The 21053-nt window shown below is 39.0% G+C and overlaps 1 protein-coding gene and 1 non-coding gene across 22 annotated transcripts in view; one reads left to right on the top strand and one right to left on the bottom strand.

The window, feature by feature from the left end:
* Nucleotides 1-21053, top strand: part of TRIM2 (tripartite motif containing 2) — a 151222-nt gene that overhangs the window by 90003 nt on the left and 40166 nt on the right. For 12 of the 21 annotated variants that reach the window (XM_070608865.1, XM_070608855.1, XM_070608869.1 and 9 more), the window contains exons 2-3: nucleotides 6104-6288; nucleotides 10662-10899. In XM_070608865.1, the coding sequence (XP_070464966.1) occupies nucleotides 6155-6288; nucleotides 10662-10899 (372 nt within the window). In that variant the 5' untranslated portion in view covers nucleotides 6104-6154. The remainder of the gene's footprint in view (nucleotides 1-6103; nucleotides 6289-10661; nucleotides 10900-21053) is intronic. The other 9 variants (XM_070608870.1, XM_070608858.1, XM_070608871.1 and 6 more) reach the window with 1 other exon arrangement.
* Nucleotides 3311-3414, bottom strand: LOC139082127 (U6 spliceosomal RNA). The gene has a single exon (XR_011537857.1). It is a non-coding gene; the product is annotated as a U6 spliceosomal RNA (small nuclear RNA).

Genomic DNA, 21053 nt, shown 5'->3' with positions numbered 1-21053 from the left:
AGCAATCTAAGGAAGCTGTCATACATCTGACCCTGGAAATAAGGAGAACCCTTGGAAAGCTTGGGCACATCCTTGCCTGAAGACAGAAGTTAAAGTGGATGGTCTCCTGTGTGCCCCCCACAAACACACACATTCACACACGCTCACACATACTGTCAGGAAAGATATTGCATCTGGCCTTCTAATTTACAAAATAGCCCATTTGGGATAACAGCTTGATTTAACTGAAAATAGGTCACCCTGTTTTAATTTCACTGAAGATTGTCCTCCTTTCTTTCTTTCAGTTGAGTCCTCAGTAACAATACAAATTCAGTTGCAGGTGAATGACAATATGCTCATGAATTTTAAAAACTAAAAATACCTTGTTTCTTTAATCTGTTTTAACCTGTGCCTTGAACTCTAGAGGCAGCATATTGTGAGTTATAGATAATCCCAATGGTTCAAGATTTCCTTTCTATAAATGTACGAGAAAATTTTTAACTTCTCGGGAAGCTGATTTTAGCGTGTCCAGACTATTGTCATTGGCCCAAGAGCAATAAAAACTGCAACCATATTAATAAATTTAGCTAAATGGCAACAAAGTGAAGCAGTAACCCATGAATGCCATAAAAGTAAATATTAGAAATGGAATCTATGCCTTTAGGATGGTATATAATCAAAAATGCTGCATCTTACCCACAAATCACGTTAAAACTTTATTTTCCAAAGGAATCTTGACCTGTTTCCCAACCACGTTTTCTGGTCCAGCCAGACAAACTTTCACCAGCTCTCTCCCCTTCTTAAGAAAAGGGCTTCCAGTTGGGCTTTTCCCTTCCAGTCTTGATTCCTGCTCTTCCTCACTCTGGTGTCAGCAATTAAGAGTTTGGTTAGTTTTCTGATTTAAATGGTATAATTTGGGGTAGGAAATATGGTCTCAACCTTAGAATTGTGGATGCAGACATTTTTCTCTCATTTCATCTCCTCCTATCAAGTTCTTCTTTCCCGTTTGGTCATAATTTCCACCAAGTTTTAGGAGATTTGAGAAAGTGAGCCAGGGAAAATATCAGAGATGACGTGAGGAAAGAAATGCTGGGACAGGATTTTTCAATGCCCAAGGATTTTATGTGATGGTTGCATTGTTTTTACCCACAACAAGCTGTGTTTAGTTGGCAAGCTGCCACTAGTAAGGAATTTATGTGTTAACCTTCATAGACTTTTTGTTTCCACGCATGTGTGTCCTCAGTATTTCTCAATTTGTTTTCCTGCATTTGTGAGTGTGTTAAAATATGTCACTAAATATCTCCCCTCTGGATGATGGCTTTTGTTGCTCAGCATTAGACTATCACATGGGGAGGCAGGTAATGTCTGATGTTAAGTGAAAACGTTCACATGACTGGTAATGACCATGCTCTTTATCATGTAATTCAGCAAGTGCAGCTCTTTTCTGCTACTGGGACTAAGTCCATTCCCATGTTATACTTCATTCATTCAGTTATTTAAAAAAAGAAAATGTGTCTACTATGTACCAGGCACCATTCTAGGTGTTGGGACGACTGCAGTGAGCAATTGGACAAAAATCTCTGCCCTCATGAATCTTACATCCTAGTGGGGTGGGAAAGGAGACAATATGCAGCAAATAGACAGCCTTCCCTCGGTCTCTGAGGGGGATTCGTTCCAGGACCCCCACAGATACTATAATCTGCAGACGCTCAAATCTCATATAAAATTGCATAGTATTTGTACATAGCCTATGCACATCCTCCTATATATTTTAAATCATCTCTAGATTATTTATAATACCTGATACAACGTAAATGCTATATAAGTAGTTGTTATACTGTATTGTTTAGGGAATGATGACAGGAAAAAAAGTCAGTACATATTCAGTACATACAGACGCAACCGTCATTGGTCTTTCAATCTGCGGTTGGTTGAATCTGCAGATGTGGAACCATGGATATGGAGGGCCAACTGTTACCACATACTATATTGGAAAGTGACCAGTGCTATGGAGAAAAATAGAGCAAGGATAGAGGGTAACAAGTACTAGGGAACTGGGGGGCAAGTTTCAATTTTAAACAAAATATTCAGGTTGCCAAGGTGATATTGAGCAAAGAGCTCAAAGAGGGAGAAGGGGAGAGAACCCGTCTCTGTAAGCATTATTGCTGCTGCTTTTCCGGCGATGAGGAACTTTAGCTAATCTCCCCACATAAGGGTTCTCATAGCCAGTTAACGTCAATATTACACTAATGTTGGCTATTTATGTAGTTTTAAAATGGCTCTTCCTGCCTTGGCTTCTCTATCATTTCCTTTCTATTGGCCTTTTGTCATTGTGTCTGGTGCCAGTTACCGCACGCAAAAGCTTCTGGGCTCTTTTCAGAGGCAAAGTCACCCCAGGCATGTTTTCACTTGCGGTCTCTCCAGAAATTGGTTTCACTGATCTCCAGCAGAAGAGCAGTTTTATATGCTGATCTCCTCTACTACCGTGCACTTATTTCTGATGGTTAGGTAAGAAGGATTTTTGACACTTCAGAAACCAAGATGAGGAAAGGAGACCAGCTGAGAATCTAAATAAGTATTTATTGCTTTTCTAATGAAAGAGACCAGACACTGCGGTAGTGCCCCAACACTTTGATTAAAGGCTGTCATATATTTTGTGTATATTCCTCAAGGCATGCTCACACTGATGGAAGGCTTCCCATAGTGCTTATCAGCACATTCTGTGCCTCCATTTTTCTAAGCACATTATCCCTTTAGGAGTAGTTAAATGGTGTCTTTCTATTGTGGATATCTACTTCTAGTCAGGGAATGATCATCATCCTGGCAAAGTCTCGGTTTGGGGGTTTTTGGGGATTGGAAACGTTTTGTGTTGATTCTATGAGTCCTGAAAATCCAGATGTCTTCAACAGGTCACTTGTGACAAATCTGTAATATTGTCATGATTTTAAATTAGTACTAATGTGTAAGTTTAATTTACCAGTTAATACGAACAAAGATTTACTCCCACCCACTACAGTAGTTATCATAAAATTAGAATGAAAATTACAATGAAATGTTTTTATTTCAGCTTTGGAGAATGAAAATGTTGGCTCAGGAAATTTCATTTAGTCAACGTATATCATTTGATTAAAACAAATGCTTTTTCCTCGCCCCGAATCCAAAATTCTAAGGTTAAAAAAAGAGTAAAATCCAATATTGTGTTTTCTCTCTGCTTTTTTTAATACCCAGCATGACTGATTCTTTCAAAGGGCAATATGAAAAATTTCCAAAAGCTATTCAAAATAAAATTATTTTAACTGATTTTAACTGAAAAGTTCATATAGTTTTTTTTTTACGTATGGAGCACTTCACGAATTTGCATATTACCTTTGCTCAGGGACCATGCCAATCTTCTATATCATTTCAATTTTAGTGCTGCTAAAATGAACATTCTATCAGTTTTATAAGCCACACACACGTACTCACACACACACCAGTAAAGCGTTAAACTTGTTTAAGATTAGGTATCATTGACTTGTCAGATAAAACGGAAAACTTGAAATCTGAGTTTTCTGATTCACTGATTTTACTCAATGACCTTGGCAAGTCATTTGAACCCTCAGCTTTGGTTTCCTTATGTTAAAGGCAGACAAATCCATTCCTTCCCGCTTCTGATGTCATAAGGATGTGGTGAAAGCAAAGTGAGGACGTGCCAGCCGTCTGAGCTCCTAAGAGATGAGCTACATTTAATCCAATCAATGAATATCATTCTCTACTCTAGTTCTTGAGGGAGACTCAAAGTCTGGCGGATAATGCTGGCTAATTAGATAAGTCAAACCCACCTGTTGACCTGAGGCAGTGAGTACTGTTTGAATGTGACACCATTGTAAGCAAGTGCTTTCACAAGGTTCTGTCTGTTTATTAATCATGCTGTTTAATGAACTTATCTAGAAGGTATAGAGTTGGAAAATGGGTGCATCACGTATGTAACTATACTCAAATATGTGCATTTTCTTAATAACAGTTGACATACTTTTTAAAAAAATTTGTGATTTGGTGGGGAGAAAGAAGAACCATCATATTTAGAAAAGAGTGTTTCCTTTAGAAAGTGTAGAATTGTTGGTTCTGTAAATATGGTATATTTCCCAGCTTCAAACACAGGTACCAGGCCAAGGTGAAATGTTATATATAAACCAAGCTTCCATACCACAGCCTTCTTAAAACTCAAGGTCAAAGGAGGTGTGGTGGTTTAAGGAGTGAAAAGGCCACGGGTTTTTACATTCTGGCAAACTTCTTAACTAAGCCTCAGTTTTTACAAATCTGTAAAATGAGAATAATATTACCTCCTGCCTAGGGTCATATTGAAAAGATTAACTACTTTTTTTTTGCAAAGAGTATTTCCATTGGGTATTGGAGGGCTGTGGACATCTTACCAAATATTTAGAAAATTAGGAAGTGAATTTTAGCTCAGCTTTGGGTTACCTCTTTGAGATGGAAGCCAGAAATTCTTTAAAGTGGTAAATGGAGCTGTGTTTTATGTCATAACTTTTCACTCCCTTATTCTCTCATAGGCCCTCTGCTTTCTTCTCCGTTGCCCCCGTCTAATTCTCCTTTTCTGGCACGATCCCTCACATTTTGAAACCTCCTCTGAATTAATTCATTTCACCAGGTCGTTCCAATGCCCACATATGAATACCAACACACATTTCTTAAAATAATAGGGACTCCCTCTAGCCTTTGTCCCTGCTCCATGGCAAATACATGTTAGTATTAAATCTACAAACCTTTAGTTCTGAAGAAAACACTCTGAATCACATACAAAGTTTTTAATTAAAAATTTTAATTATCCCATTCCTGCATGTTAACAGTATGTAGGGGAGGAAAAACTTCCTCTACACACTTAAGTTCGGTGACTGAAGCCTGTGAATTAAACAAACGGAAGACAGATTATCAGGAGAAAAAGGTGTACACATTTTATCGATCTTTTATTTTTCCAAAATAAAACATATGTTATATTTTATTGAACTTTCTTGATTTAATATTGTTAATTTTAAATGCATGGGGGCTTCACAGAAAAGAAGTGAAAACCCAAAAAAGCAGTTAGACCTGGGAGTTTATATACTATTTTAACAAAGGATGACAAATTGTGGAGAAGTGACTAGACAAAGGATAAAGAAGTTTGGACTCAAGAAAAGAGTTTGGACTCCAAGGGGTAGTATATTGTGTGAAAGTGACCAGGAAATGCATGGTAGATAAGGATTGTTAGCAAGGTTTATGCAGACTTGTCTCTGATGCCATCTCTGGTGGTTAAGAGTCTTCTCCTCTTCCTGGTATGGGAGAGAGAGGTACCTTCACAAATGGGAAATTTATGCCCTGCTTTTAGGCAGATGGAAGAGGGCAGAGAGCTCCTCCCACGTTTGCTGTTTCCCAGTTGCCCTTCTGCACATAATAATCCTTGTGTCAAAGTGGCATATTTGATTCACTTCAAGTACAATAGTTGGGAAAACATATTCTATCTTAATAAGACCATTCTATTTAATATAGACTGTAATAAGGCTATATTTTAAGAATACCATTAAAATATATTTTCAAATATAGTCATGGCTGAAGGCCTGAACAGACATAGCCATGTAAGTATTTATCCCCTCAGCTGCCCCTGCCTGGAAACCCAGAAAGCATACCTCTTTGTACAACACACCTTCTTCTTCTTCTTTCTTTTTTTTCTGCTTTATCTTCCCAAACCCCCCGTACATAGTTGTACATCTTAGTTGCAGGTCCTTCTAGTTGTGGGATGTGGGACGCCACCTCAACATGGCCTGACGAGCAGTGCCATGTCCGCGCCCAGGATCCAAACCCTGGGCCGCTGCAGCAGAGCAAGCGAACTTAACCACTCGGCCACGGAGCCGGCCCCAACACACCTTCTTCTAATTTGTTTTGCTTGTGTGGCAAACATGTGATTATTTTAGTGATTTAGAAAACAAACAGGCAGCTCACAGTGATGAGGGTTGGTTATGGTCATTTTGAGGTCACTGACGTGGAATTCTACCTGTATTCATAACACAATGCTGCTAGTGAATGAGCCAAAGATTGATTTGCCCTTACAGATTGTTATATATTTTTCCGTTTGGGTTTTTCTGTCTGACAGCAGCAGCGTGCAGGGTCAAAGACAGCCGGCCTCCCATGCCAGTGGTCTAGGATGGCCAGTGAAGCAACCAACATCCCAAGTCCTGTGGTGCGTCAGATTGACAAGCAGTTTCTGATTTGCAGTATATGCCTGGAACGGTACAAGAATCCCAAGGTTCTCCCCTGTCTGCACACTTTCTGTGAGAGGTAAGCCGCCTTCGTGCGGGGAGAAGGCAGTTTCACAGACTGACCTCCTACAACCTACCACAGGGTTCCTTCCAGAATTCTACAGTTACCGCTGGGAGACAGAGCTTTTGTACTTCTGTTAGACATCTAGAAACATAGTCACGAGCTGTCAACAATTTACTTTATTTCAAATAATTACAAGAGGAAGAAAGCAATCTAGTAGCTGCTTTTTCATTTCCATGGTAGATGGAGCATTAGATATTTTAAATTTTAAAAAATTTTCCCTTTGTTCTTTGTGACACAATTTTTGCCAACCACAGTTCTCTCACAGAGGATATTTGGTGATGGACAATTGAAAATGTATTGTTTCCTCCCATATAAAAAAATCAGGTAAAACACCTGCATATATGAGGCATTAGTTAAAAGGAGAGATCTTCCTTCCAAAGACACATCAGAAGACACATGCTAATGGCGCATTTGAACCCTATGATGTTTCAGATGAAGAAAAAAAACTGTATCTATATATGAAAGAATTACAAATTACCTGAAGATGCACTTTACTATATATAAAAATACACTCCCTTATTTATCTTTCTTGAATAGTTTTTTCCATTGAGTTAATCAGTTATCAGAATACACATTAACCCCCTTGCTTAACTTACCACCTAAGCAATTAAGCCTAAAAAGATTATTAGTAATTAGTTTATCTATGGCCTAACTTAAATACTTCCCTAGTAAGGCTACATATTTTTATCAAAAACAAATATGGTAATTATGTCATAGCATTTTGTTAAAATACATTTTCTATTATTATTTAATGCACGTAATTAAAATGCTTTGCTTCCTGTTATAGAAGAGAAAATTGGTATTTCCAGTGGCTTTCAATCAATGCTAATTACGTTTACTATCCAATTTAACATACACTTGTTAGCTGATTGAACTTGCTTTGAGTGATTTACTTTAGATGGTCTCAGTTGCAACAGGATAACCACATCCTTGGTGGTGATGGAGGGAGGGAGAAGGTGGATTTGTTACTGCTAGTTGTAGCTTTTTGTTTGTTTTGCTTTCTTTGTTTTGGGTTGTGGGTTTTGCATGGGTATGTAGAGTTTCTGTTTAATGGTGGTATGTAGGGCACCAATACTTTTTACTTTATTCATTTTATACTTTGGCTTAAGTACTTTGTGATTCATATTCCCAAATAACTAAATGGAGAGTGATTTTTTTTCCCCCTCACTCAATGGGCGTAGCTAAAACATGAAGACCGGCTAATTGTTCATGTGTCCCTGGGCTCCCCTGTAAGATCATAATTTGATTTGCAGCAGTTCACAACTGCTGCAGCTCTGGAACTCTTTATATACAACACCAGAGCCACTGAGTCTGAGCTCAGCAGAGCTGCCCCGTTCCCCAGTGTTCAGTGCCAGTCGATCCATTGTTTGGTTCCCATTTCCTTGCTCTGACAGGTGAGAAGCAACACTTCTGGGCTGCCCTGGGTCTGCTCCATGCCTTCTTGGTTAGGTCTAGCCCAGCTCACTTCCATTCTCCATCCAATAGCCAGTGGTGGAGATTTTCAAGATCCTACATGGCAAGTCCCTATGGAATGCTGTGTGTTAACATTGTTTTAGCATCATGTGCATTGAATTTCCTTTCAAAGGTGCTGGTGACTTTCCTTAAAATGAGAAAATTTTGTTTATGTAGAGACAAAACTTCATGGCTTGTCTCCCTGTCAGGAAAGTGAGCCCTGGGACCCCTTACCTCCAGCTCCTGCTGGCCATGCACACCAGCTGCTCAGTATCTTCTCATAGTCACTCTCTTACTCTCACATCTTCGAAATGGCATCAGTGGGACCTGGAAGGAGCTATGGGCTCATGCAGCTTACACAGTCCCTGGGCTCATGCAGCTTGCAGCCTAGTGGAGGAGCCAGTCATTAACCACCTACTCAGTCAGATTAATGTGAAATTAAACCAGTGACAAGTGCTATGTATCAGAAGTACACAGGCAACCACATAATAGGGGAAGTTGCTCTAATCAGGGCAGGCTTCCCTGCAGAAGTGATGATTAAGCAGAAATCCCAAGGATAAGTAAAAATTAATTAAGCAAAGGGAAGTGAACAGGAGGAAAGAATTTCAGGTATGTGCAAAGGTGCTATAATAAGAGAGGCCAGCACACTTTGGAAGAACTTAAATAAGCTCACTGTGGCCAGTGTGCAGCAAATGAGAGGAAGGGACAGGAAATGCCTAAGTGCCAGATCCTAGAGGTGTGTTATCCATATAACCATATACGGATTCTTGTCTTCGTTCTAAGACCAGTAGAAGCCATGGAAGGGTTTTCGTCTTAGGTGTGAGGGGGAGGAGATTTAATGGCTAGTTGTGAGTTTGGAGAAGGCTAGTCTGGTTGCAATATGGAGAAAAGTTAGAGGGGTACAAGGGTGGATGACAGTGTACCAGCTATAAAGCCAGTGCAGAAATCTAAGAAAGGGTGGGGTAGTGCAGATGAAGAGAACTGGAAACATTGGAAAGGTATATAGGAATTTCCAGGTTTTGGTGATGGGTTGGATGTGGAAAATGAAGGATAGTGAGAGAATTACCGTTTTAAGAATGACTCCTAGTGTCTGATTTGCTTAGATGAATGAATGGAGGTGCTGGTCATTGAGAGAGGAAGAGGATACAGTTTGGGGAAAGATGCTGGGTTTGGTTTTGGACATGTTGAGTTTTAGGACCTTTGAGACATCTAAGGAGATGTGAAGAAAGCAGTTGGTGTACAGATATGGGACTCAGAGGAGATATCTGTGGGAAGAAATATAAATGTGGAGGTGTTAATGTTTATAGTCACGCACATGAATATACTATCCCAGGGAGAGAAGAGGGTTTACGATGGAGCCTTGATTAACTGCAAACAGTGTTGACTCAGTAGAAAAGATAGAGCAGAGAGGAGGAGAGCCAAGTGAGTGTGTGTCATAAGCCAAGGGAAGATAAAGTTTCAAAAGGGGGGAAGGCAGACAGTGGTCAAGTTTCACGAAGGCTGCTGAGAAGGCTAGTGAGATAGAATTGAAAAATGTCTATTGGGTTTAGATGTCATTAGTGACCTTAGCAAAAGCTGTTTTATTTCTGGTATTGATTTATTGCTGTTTACTTCTGTGTCATAGGGAAGGTCATTTAACCTCCTTGATGTCAGTTTCCTCATCTGCAAAGTAGGGGAAATGGGGCAAAATCAGAGGTTTTTGAATTCTGTTTGGCCGAGAAACAGGGAAGCATTGTATAGAGTAGTTATTTAGAGCATAGAGTCTGGTACTAAATTGCCTTGATTTGAATTCCTGCTCTGCCCCTGAGCACTTAAGTCCTTTGGACAAGAAACTTAGGCTCTCTCTGCTTGTTTTCCCGTGTCTAAAGGTGATCTCAAGAGTACCTATCTCATAGCATTGTTGGAAGCACTTTGAATCGAGTGAGCAGTATATATGTTAGTCATTATTAGTGATACATTTCGCTAATCAAATGAATTACGTTGATGCCTATTGAGAGGCAGGACAAGATCATGTCTCTGAGACTCTGGGTCTCCTATTCTGCTTCAAATGAAACATTTCCACTTTGATGGGTTTTTTAACATCTGAGATGTGCTTATGATTTTGTATGTGAAAAGAGTTTCAAAGCTAACAAAAAAGTTTGATATGTTTCTCCCCATTGTAAAAGTCCACAAATTTGTGGACACCATGCTAAATATTCTAGACCAGTGCTTCTCAGTTTTTGTTTTTGTTTTTTTGCTGAGGAAGATTAGCTCTGAGCTAACATCTGTTGCCAATCTTCCTCTTTTTCTGCTTGTGGAAGATTAGCCCTGAGCTGACATCTGTGCCATTCTTCCTCTGCTTTGTACATGGGTCACCACCACAGCATGGCTGATGAGTGGTTTAGGTCTGCACCCGGGATCCAAACCTGTGAATCTGGGCTGCCGAAGCAGAGCACACTGAACTTAACCATTACACCACAGGGCTGGCCCCATCAACTTTTAATGTATATACAAATCACCAGGGGATCTGATTCATTAGACCTGGAGTGGGACCTGGGATTCTGCATTTCTTCCAAGCTCCCCAGTAAGGCCGATGCTGCTCATTGGTAGACCAAAATTTGTGTGCCAAGACTCTAGAGAACACTACCAATGTCAATGACATTATTGTTTTCCTTGAGCATAATCATTTGCCTGATCAGTTGACAGGGCCTGTGTGAGAACAGGTTACTGCTTGGCTTCTGAAATACTGTTTTCTTAGTAGAGGAGACCGTGAAGGGCGATTCTGTAAAGTAGCTTGTGTAGTCACTGAGAACATGTATGGTACCTGTGAGAAGTGGCAGCTCTGCTCCGTGAGCCGCACTGTGGTGACGGTCCTCCTGCTTCTGCTTCTGCAACAGGTGCCTGCAGAACTACATTCCCGCCCACAGTTTAACCCTCTCCTGCCCAGTGTGCCGCCAGACCTCCATCCTGCCCGAGAAGGGGGTGGCCGCGCTCCAGAACAACTTCTTCATCACGAACCTGATGGACGTGCTGCAGCGAACTCCAGGCAGCAACGTTGAGGAGTCCTCCATCCTGGAGACAGTCACCGCGGTGGCTGCGGGAAAGCCTCTCTCTTGCCCAAACCACGATGGGAATGTAAGTGGCAGCACATCTGCTTTGTTTTGACTGGGTTCTGGGCAGTCAGAGGTTATACATTGAAACAGAACTCTACCTGCAAAACGAGTAATTAAAAAAGATTTTTACCACTCCTCAGACTATTTTGCCTGCTCACTTTGTCTGACCGAATTTATTTAAATAATAAAATCAATCTTCATTGTGTCTACTTAGCACAAATTGTGGATTTCCCCGGGAGAGCAAACCCGTAACTGTTTGCAAGCTGGGCATACTTTGACCCACATAAACATCTGTGTAATAACTTATGGATAAAGATGTGATAATAGAGAAGTTCTGCAAATTGAGAATGATTATTAAAATGTTAATTAATTACAGGTCTTTATTTTTCTAGAGGGAAATTTTTCTCATGCTCCATTAGACCCTATTCCTGAATAATAATAGAATTTGAAGATATGTGAATCCCTAATAGCAGATTATAGATTATGGATTCCAAACATATTCCCTGCTACGGGCAAGCTCAGTAACTGTTATAAACTCAGGAGGGCCTGTGTGTCCCGTCAGATAACTGACTGATGATAGCTAGGTAACCCGAAGAGGCTGCATTGGGTAGTGGCTGGGAGCCCTGGCTTTGAGTCAGGCTGCCTGATTCAAATCCTGCGCTTCAGCCTATTCCCTGGGTCAGCTTTGGCAAGTTTATTATACTCTGTGTCTCACTTCCTCATCTGTAAAAAGAAAGTAATCATAGTATTTACCATATAGGATTATTGGGAGAATTAAATGTTCCAGTCATATGAAGCATATAGTAAGCTCTTGATAAATGTTAGCTGTTAAAATTATTTCTAATTAATGACATTTCACTTTTCTCTTTATATAATGGCCACTTCAAAAGTGTTTGGAACTGCTTATAATATAAGGCCCAGGTGTTATAAAACCACTGAGGCAACAAGAGATCATTAGAGCAAAGCAATAATTATTAGCCATAACTACTGTTTCTTTACCTCTCTCTCTGCCCACTATGCTGTAGCCTCACTGGCCTCCTGGAACTTGCCAAGTGGTGTTCCACCCTGGGGCCTGGCTGTTCTCTGTTCCTCGTGCCTGGAATGCTCATGTCTCCCTCATATGTGGCTAGCTCAGTCTCACCTTTCATGTCTCAGCTCGGATTTCTCCTACACAGAGCAGTCTTCTCTAACTGCACTATCTAAGGCAGACCACCTCTGACACCCAGGTACCCGCCATCTCATCACTTTCTTGATTTTTCTTTATGGCATTCGCTACGCTCTGGCTGCCTTCATCTGTGTATTTGTTGACTTACTGGTCTTCTGGCTTTCCTTTTAGAAAGTGAGCTCCAGGAGGCAGGGACCATGTTCACCATTATACCCCTAGCACTAAGCACAGTATCTTATACATGAAAGGGTAGAAATAAACAGAGACCAACCAAATAAGAACAAACAAAGGCTATTTATTCAGTTTGTTATAACAAGGAGTCAGCCACCATCACTTGTGTTTTGGCAGAGACTCAAAGGCAGGCAGAGGAGTGGGAAAGCTCTGTAGTGGAAAAAGGGAAGACTTCGCGTGTGCTCTGATTAGAAGCTGTTGACATGGGGAAGCTGGAGGTGGGGCATGCTGTGTGATTGGTTAGGAGCATATATTTGGCTTTCTCTGGTTGATCCTAAGTTGGAAGTGGGTACAAAAATTAGGGAAGCTATCAAGTCCTAGCCATCTGGGGCTGATTGTTACAGAAGTTATTGTTTAGCTTTTTGGATTGTTACTAGAGATAGCAGTCTGACTTCCTACTAGTCTGACTTATAGCAGCCTGGCTTCCTGGGTTGTTCATTGTAGATAAAGGGGTTGGTTACCTGGGCAGGTTGAGGGTCAGAGTTCGATTTTTATATATGGTGTGGCCATTGTACATTTTCATATTCAGTCTCTGAGAGGTCAGTCAGTACATATTTGTTGAATGAATGTGCCAGACACCATGCTGGGCTTCTTACCCACCACTCTGCAAAGTAGGTGTTAGTTACCTTCATTTTATAGATGAAGAAACTGAGACTTGAACAGTGTAAGTCACAAAGCTAGCTGACACATCATAAAAGCTAAACCAGAAGGAGATAACATCCTAAGCTTTTCGGGGGCCAAAACAAGAGAGACATTGTGGATTATGTATCTTTAACTATTTAGTTGAAAGCACACCAGGCTATCAATAACTAGATTTTCCACACACTGTACTCCAGGGAGAGTTACCATGTAAATTTTGTAAAAGGAACTTTAAATGTTGCCTTCAAATGCAGTTTGAGCATTTTCCTTATGACCGTTTCTCACACTGACTCTCAGTGAATGCCAAAGGTGTCTCCTCCTGGAGCTAACATTCTCAACTAGTCTGGGGAGGCATTTCTATCAGACACATGGGTCCCCTTAAAGTGTAGTCCAACACGGAGCAGTCTAGAGATCTCACTTGACAGGGGAGTAAAGTTTCAGAAACATTAGGAGAGCTATTGTAGATACTGGTCATGTAGAATGAGAAATAATGACAACTGGAAAGATTACATCAAAAAATAAAGATAAGAGGGTTGTGGAATTCAGGAAATAGCTGGTAGCCCAGTGCAGCTGGAGCATGGAGAGAGGAGCCGTGGGGGCAGGAACACAGATGGGCTGGAGGGATGAGCATGGAAAGATAGATGGGGAGAGGCTGTGACGAGCTATGAATATCGTTGAGAAAATGTGTGACCTAAATTCCATAAGCAGAGGGGAAGCATTAAAACCTTTTAAACAGGAGATGGGGATTTTAGCCGTATTATGGAGGAATGGAGTAGAGGAGACTGGAGGCTGTGACACCAATTCTGAGTTTACTGAGTTGTGCACATGAAAGATGATAAAGGGTGGAATGAGATGAGCATCAATGGACTTGGAGAAGAGAGGATGAATTCCAGAGAAAAGAGTACTTTCACCTAAGAATCTGCTTCCCCAAAATAAAAAGGCCTATGCTAAAATCTATTCAACTAAGCTACTAAGAGTGTGAGAATATGAGCAATTAAAATCAGTCATATACTAGGTGAGAAAAAATCAGTATGTTTTCCTATTGTGTAGACCACGTTCTGGCACCACTGCAATAAATTACATTCATAACTTCTGTTACAGAAGACATCCCAGCTCATTCTAAAAAGCTCATAATTATTTGATTAAAGGAAACAAATAGCAAAATTAGACTATTTACAAAATATTGAAAATGGAAACTTCATTAAATGTAAAGGATAAAGTCAAATCTGTACTCAGGAAATTCTATAGGTTTAAGTATTTTCCTTTGTTTAGAAAGAGATCATTTCAAGAAGTTAGGAAAAGAACAACAAAATAAATAAATGGAACATGAAAGAAAGAAAATAATAAAGATAAACTTAGAGAGTTTAAAAATAATAAAACAATTGAGTTGAATAAATCCAAGAGCTGAATGTTTTTTAAAAAAATTAATGAAATGATCTGACATCTGATAAAGCAACAAAGGGAGAAATATTAATAAATCAAATTAGGACTAATAAAGAGACATCAGGACAGATAAAAAGAAGATTTTAAACTGAGTAAATCAATGCTATGTGCTAAAGGCTAATATATTCAAAGTCTGAATGAAATGGATGATTATCTAGGAAATTATGAATGATCAAGAAAACTTGAGTAGACTGATAATATTAAAAGAAACTAGTAAAAGTTAATTTAAAACTGAATTCCGTCAAACCTCTATAAAGCAGATATGATTCATAGCATATACTTCTGGATCATAAGAAAAGATAGAAAGCTCCTCAGTTTACTTAGGAAATACTCATAAGCCCTGATACCAAACTCTAAGAATGAAGACAGACAAGAAGGAAAGTATCAATCATTCAGTTTATGAAAGTAGCTGTGAAATTCTTAATTAGAATACCCCAGCAAATTCTTACCATATAAGAACACTTACTTACATATTAAGAAAAATAGGAATATTGCAAAAGAAAATGGGCAAAGAACTTAGAAAATTCACAGGGGATATATAAATGGCTAATAATGGTATGAGGAAAAAAATGTTAAGCCTCACAAATGGTTAAATCTTCTCAAATTAGCTACAGTTTTTAAAAAAGCTAATAACCAGTGCTGATGATGGTATGGTGAGACATTTTCATATGCTCTGGGGAGGCTAAATTGCTCTTGAGGAAGTTTATGTCAATTTGGCAAAATGTAATGAGTGTTTTACACAACTGCTTATTTTTTAATCTAGTATTTCCTCGAATACAATTATTTCTAAGGAAATAGCCAGAGATAAGAATAAAGATTTAATATAAGAATGTTAATTGAAATTTTTGTATTACAGTAAAAATTGGAAATCATCTAAATGTGCATCATGAGGGAAATGGTTGAATTACGGTAGATCCATATAACTGATTGTTGGGTAGCCATTAAAACTGATGTTTTGGAAACAAATGAGACTTATGCCAATATATGTGAATATGCTTGAATGTTTATATAGAGTTTTGTTTGTTTTTTAATTAGTAGACTGCAGAATAGAATGGAGAGAGATTCTGTGCAGAAGGGACAAAGTGACAGAGAGAATGGAAAAGCAGAGAGACTGTTGTTCTCTGTATCAACCCAGAGTTCCCAAGAGCCAGGAAGTGGTGGGTGATGGGCAAGAGAGGAAAAAGGGCCAGGTCTTGGAGGGCACTGGGTGCCATTCTAAGGAACTTGAGTCTGTCCTAAGTCATGGGGAGCTATTAAAGGATGTCAAGCATTGGAATGCCCAGTTGAGATTTGCATTTAGCTCATTTCAAAGTAGCTGGAGATGTGATGGGGGAGGGAGGTAGATTCAAAGGGGATGAGCGTGAAGCTGGAAAACCACGTGGGAGCCTGCTGGAATAATCCGCAGAGGGGGCCTCATCCAGAGCAGCCTGAGCGAGACTGAAGCAGTGGGCAGTGTAAGAGTTGGTTGGGTGGGTGGACTGGTCGGGAGAGGATGACTCCTAGCTGTCTAGCTTGGGTGCCTGAGGAAGCAGCGGTGCTACCAACTGAAATAGAGGGTGGCTCTTTAAAATTACTATGAGTTTTGATAAAATAGCACTATCGATCTTAGAGAAACTTTGGAAGGAGAAATCTATTGTCAGTGCCTGAAAGACGCATAGAAAAGAATTCCCAAAGATATACTTCCTGAGCATCCCTGGGCAACAGAGACCCTTGGATGCCACAGGCTGCTAAACCGAAACACTCTTAGAGATGCCAATTCTAGCAAAGTTAAAGAAAACTTTAGATTAACACTTTCCCCTGTCTCTCTACCAAACGTATCACATCAAATCACATTCAAAATTAACTCTATCTAAAGAGTTTGATCCTCCTTGAGGTGAATGAAGCTATTTAAAGTATGCTTTGAGCACTTTCTCTAGGCTGGGTTATTATGAGTCTTTGGAATCATAAAATTTATAAACCAGCAAGAGGCCTTGGAAAATTAGCAGTGTATGCCTTGAATCTTTCTATTGTTTCATCATAGATTGTAGGAGTTCACTCCTGCGGCTTTGAAACAGGGGTCCTCATTGCATATTCAAGCCAAATGCATGCAATATTACAGATAAATTGCTGCAGTTAATTGCCATGGGTAAATCTTTAAAAACAACTCAAGCGTCTGAAGGTTAATAAAATCGGGTAATTAACAATAAAGCAGGATGTTGCAGTCATAAACAGCCTGGTGCTCATTAGCACATGTGGATGAAAGCCTGTCATTTACTTTAAGTGCTGTGACACTATCTGTCTTCTAATTAAACTGCCATGGCTGCATTGTCCAAATACAAAGAAAAATGGGAATAATGGCCAGTGATTTAAGAGGTTCTTTGCACTTAAAGCAGACATTTGAGCTCATGCCTTGCAGTCCCAGAACACAAATGATTGTTAAACCCTGTTGTTGCTTGCTTAGGCGCCTTACTAATGAGGATGTGAAGAAGTGCAAAAGAGAGATCCTCATTAAGAATGCCCTGCCACTAACAAGTCCCCACTTCCAGAAGCCTCAGGGTTGGCTGCAAGGCCCTGACCATCCTTTTTCAGTATGTTAGTAATGCATATAGTGCTGCCAGCTTCTCTTCTAATGAACACAAATGGTGACTACCTGTCAACAACAATAAGCTCATCCTGGCCTCTGGCCCACCCTCCCTTGGGAGCACCAGCATCATCTCACTCAAGATGGATGAACTCAGCTGAGTCGCAAACCTCACACAATTAACTCTCAGCTTGAGTCAAAGCTGTCAGAACCCCAGCACAAGCATTTGATGATGGCTAGTTGTTGACACTTCAAAGTGATTTCAGGGCCTTTACTTCCCCAGAAACACTGAGGATACTGAACCAGGGACAGTTGTCCAGGTCTGCTGCTGTCTCTTGCTGCAATCAATTTTTTTTTAATTGAGACAAAATTCACATAACATAAAATTCAACATTTTAACCATTTTAAAGTATACAATTCAGTGGTTTTTAGTATATTCAAGAGGTTGTACAAACATCACCATCATCTAATTCCAGAACTTTTTCATTATCCAAAAAGAAACTCTGTACCCATTAAGCAGCCACTCTTTAGTCCCCCCTACTCTTGACCCCTGGCAACCACCAGTCTAGGTTCTACCTCTATGGATTTGCCCATTATGGACATTTGATATAAATGGATCCTACAATATGTGATGTTTTGAGTCTGGCTTCTATCATTTATCGTAGCATTTTCAAGGTTCATCTATATTATAACATAAATCAGAACTTCATTCCTTTTTTATGGCTAAGTAATATTCTGTTGTCTCGACATACCACAATTTGTTTATCCATTCATCACTTGATGGATGTTTGGGTTGCTTCCACTTTTTGGCTATTATGAATAATGCTGCTGTGAACATTCGTGTACAAGCATTTCTGTGGACATATGTTTTCAGTTCTCTTGGGTATATACCTAGGAGTAGAATTGCTGGGTCACATGGTAATTCTATATTTAACTTCTGAGGAACCACCAACTGTTTTCATAGCAGCTACACCATTCCCACTAGTAAAGAACGAGAGTTCCAATTTTTCCACATTCTTACCAACACTTGTAATTATCTGACTTTAAAAAAAAAATCTTAACTTTTTGAGTCTAGTCAGTGTGAAGTAGTATCTCATTGTGGTTTTGATTTGCATTTCCCTAGTGACTAGTGATATTAAGCATATTTCCTTGTGCAAATTGACTATTTGTGCATTTTCTTTGGAGAAATGTGTGTTCAAGTCCTTTGCCAGTTTTTTTTTGAGGAAGATTAGCCCTGAGCTAACATCTGCTGCCAATCTTCCTCTTTTTGCTGAGGAATACTGGCCCTGAGCTAACATATGTGCCCATCTTCCTCTACTTTATATGTGGGATGGCTGCCACAGAGCGGCTTGACAGGTGGTGTGTAGGTCTCCATGCGGGATCTGAACCAGCGAACCCCGGGCTGCTGCAGCAGAATATGTGAACTTAACCGCTTCACCACCGGGCTGTCCCATTTGCCAATTTTTGAATTGGGTTCTTAAGTTGTAGAGGTTCTTTATATGTTCTGGATACTACATCCTTATCAGACATATGACTAGCAAATATTGTCCCCATTCTTTTCACTTTCCCGGTAGTGTCCTTTGATGCACAAGTATTTAATTTGATTAGGTCCAATTTATCTATTTTTTCTTTTGCTGCTTTTGATTTTGGTGTCACATCTAGAAAACCATTGTCAAATCCAAGGTCATGAAGATTTACCCCTACATTTTTTTCTAGGAATTTATAGTTTTAGCTTTTACATTTAGTCATTAATCTATTTTGAGTTAATTTTTGTCTAAGGAGTGAGGTAAGGGTTCAATTTCTTTCTTTTACATGTGGATATCCAGTAGTCTTGGCATCATTTGTTGAAAAGACTGTTTTTCCTCCCTGAGCGGTCTTGGCACCCTCGTCAAGAATCATTGACCGTAAGTGTATGGTCTCAATTCTGTTGCATTGATCTAGATGCCTGTCCTTATGCTGGTAACACACTATTTTGATCACTTTAGCTTTGTAGTAGGTTTTGAAATTAGGAAGTATGAGTCTTCTAATTTTGTTCTTCTTTTTCAAGGTTGTTTTGACTATTCAGGGTCCCACACAATTCCATGAATTTTAGGAACGGCTTGTTCACTTCTGTGAAAAAAGAAGTTGGAATTTTGATGGATATTTTATTGAATCTGTAGATCTATTTGGGGAATGTTACCCTCTTAACATGTTAAGTCTTCCAATGCATGAGCATGGGATATCCTTCCATTTATTTCCATTACGCAGGTATTCTTTAATTTGTATCATCAATGTTTTGTGGTCTTCAGTGTACAAGTCTTATACCTTCTTGGTTAAATTTATTCTTTAAGTATTCAGTATTCTTTTTGATGATATTATAAATAGAATTGTTTTCTTATTTCATTTTTGGATTGTTCATTGCTAGTGTATAGAAATACAACTGATTTTTGTTTGTTGATCTTGTATCCTACAACTTTGCTGAATTCATCTGTTCATTCTAATAGTTTGTGTGTTTGTGTTTTTTAGTATTTTCTATATATAAGATCATGTCATCTCTGGATAGAGAAATACTTACTTCCTCCTTTCCTATTTGGGTGTATTTTATTTCTTTTTCTTGCCCACATGCCCTGGCTAGAACTTCCAGTACATTGTTGAGTAGAAGTGGCAAGAGTGGACATCCTTGTCTCGTTCCTGATCTTAGAGGGTCACCATTAAGTATAATGTTAGCTTTGGGTTTTTGTAGGTGCCCTTTATCAAGTTGAGGAAGTTTCCTTCTATTTCTAGTTTGATAAGTGTTTTTATTATGCAAGGGTGTTGGATATTGTCAAATGCTTTTTCTGCATCAATTGAGATGATCATGTGGGGTTTTTTCCCTTCATTCTATTAATGTGGTGTATCATATGTATTAATTTTGATATGTGAACCAATCTTGCATTCCTGGGATAAAGCCCACTTGTTCATGGTGTATAATCCTTTTAATATGCAGCTGGATTCAGTTTACTAGTATTTTGCTAAGGATTTTTGCATTTATATTCACAAGGGCTATTAGTCTGTAATTTTCTTTTGTCTTCGGCTTTGGTGTCAGGGCATAACACACCTAATAGAATGAGTTAGGAAATGTGCCCTCTTCTTCTATTTTTTGAAGTTTGGAAAGATTAGTGTTAATTCTTCTTTAAATGTTTGGTAAAATTCATCAGTGAAGCCGTCTGGTCCTATGCTTTTCTTTGTTGGAAGTTTCTTTAATATTGATTGATCCCTTTGCTTATTATAGGTCTATTCAGATTTTCCATTTCTTCTTTGAGTCAGTTTTTGTAGTTTGTGTGTTTCTAGGAATTTGTCCATTTTATATAGGTTATTCAATTTGTTGGCATACAACTGTCCATGGTATTCCGTTTGTCAATTTTGTTGATTTTTACAAAGAACCAACTTTTGGTGTCATTGATTCTCTCTATTGTTTTTCTATTGTCTATTTTACTTATCTCCACTCTAATCTTTATGTCCTTTCTTCTGCTTACTTTTGGGTTAGCTTGTTCTTCTTTTTCTAGTTCCTTAAGGTGGAAGCTTAGGTTATTGATTTGAGGTCTTTCTTCTTTTTAATGTAGGCATTTACAGCTGTAAATTTTGCTCTGAGCGCTGTCTCTCACAAGTTTTGGTATGCTGTGTTTTCATTATTATTCATTTCAAAGTATTTTCTAATTTCCCTTGCGATTTCTTCTTTGACCCATTGCTTGTTTTAAGAGTTTGTTATTTAATTTCCCTTATTTCTTAATTTTCCATATTTCCTTCTTTTATTGATTTATAATTTCATTCCATTGTAGCCAGAGAAGATACTTCGTATGACTTCAGTCTTTTCAAATGTATTGAGACTTTTGTGACCTAATGTATGATCTATTCTGGAGAACGTTCCATGTATACTTGGCAAAAATATGTATTCTGTTATGGAATAGTGTGTTCTATATACATCTGTTAGGTCTAGTTGTTTTATAATGTTGTTCAGCTTCTCTCTTTCTTTATTGATCTTCCATCTAGTTGTTCTGTCATTATTGAAAGTAGAGTATATAAATAATGAAATATATGAAATCTTCAACTATTATTGTTGAACTGTCTATCTCTCCCTTCGATTCTGTCAGCTTTTGCTTCATATATTTTGGGCCTCTGT

Source organism: Equus przewalskii, chromosome 2 (assembly GCF_037783145.1).
Source record: "Equus przewalskii isolate Varuska chromosome 2, EquPr2, whole genome shotgun sequence".
NCBI classification, from domain to species: Eukaryota; Metazoa; Chordata; class Mammalia; order Perissodactyla; family Equidae; genus Equus; species Equus przewalskii.
The sequence above is the reverse complement of the archived record's forward strand: the minus strand, read 5'-3'. Positions and strand labels throughout refer to the sequence as shown.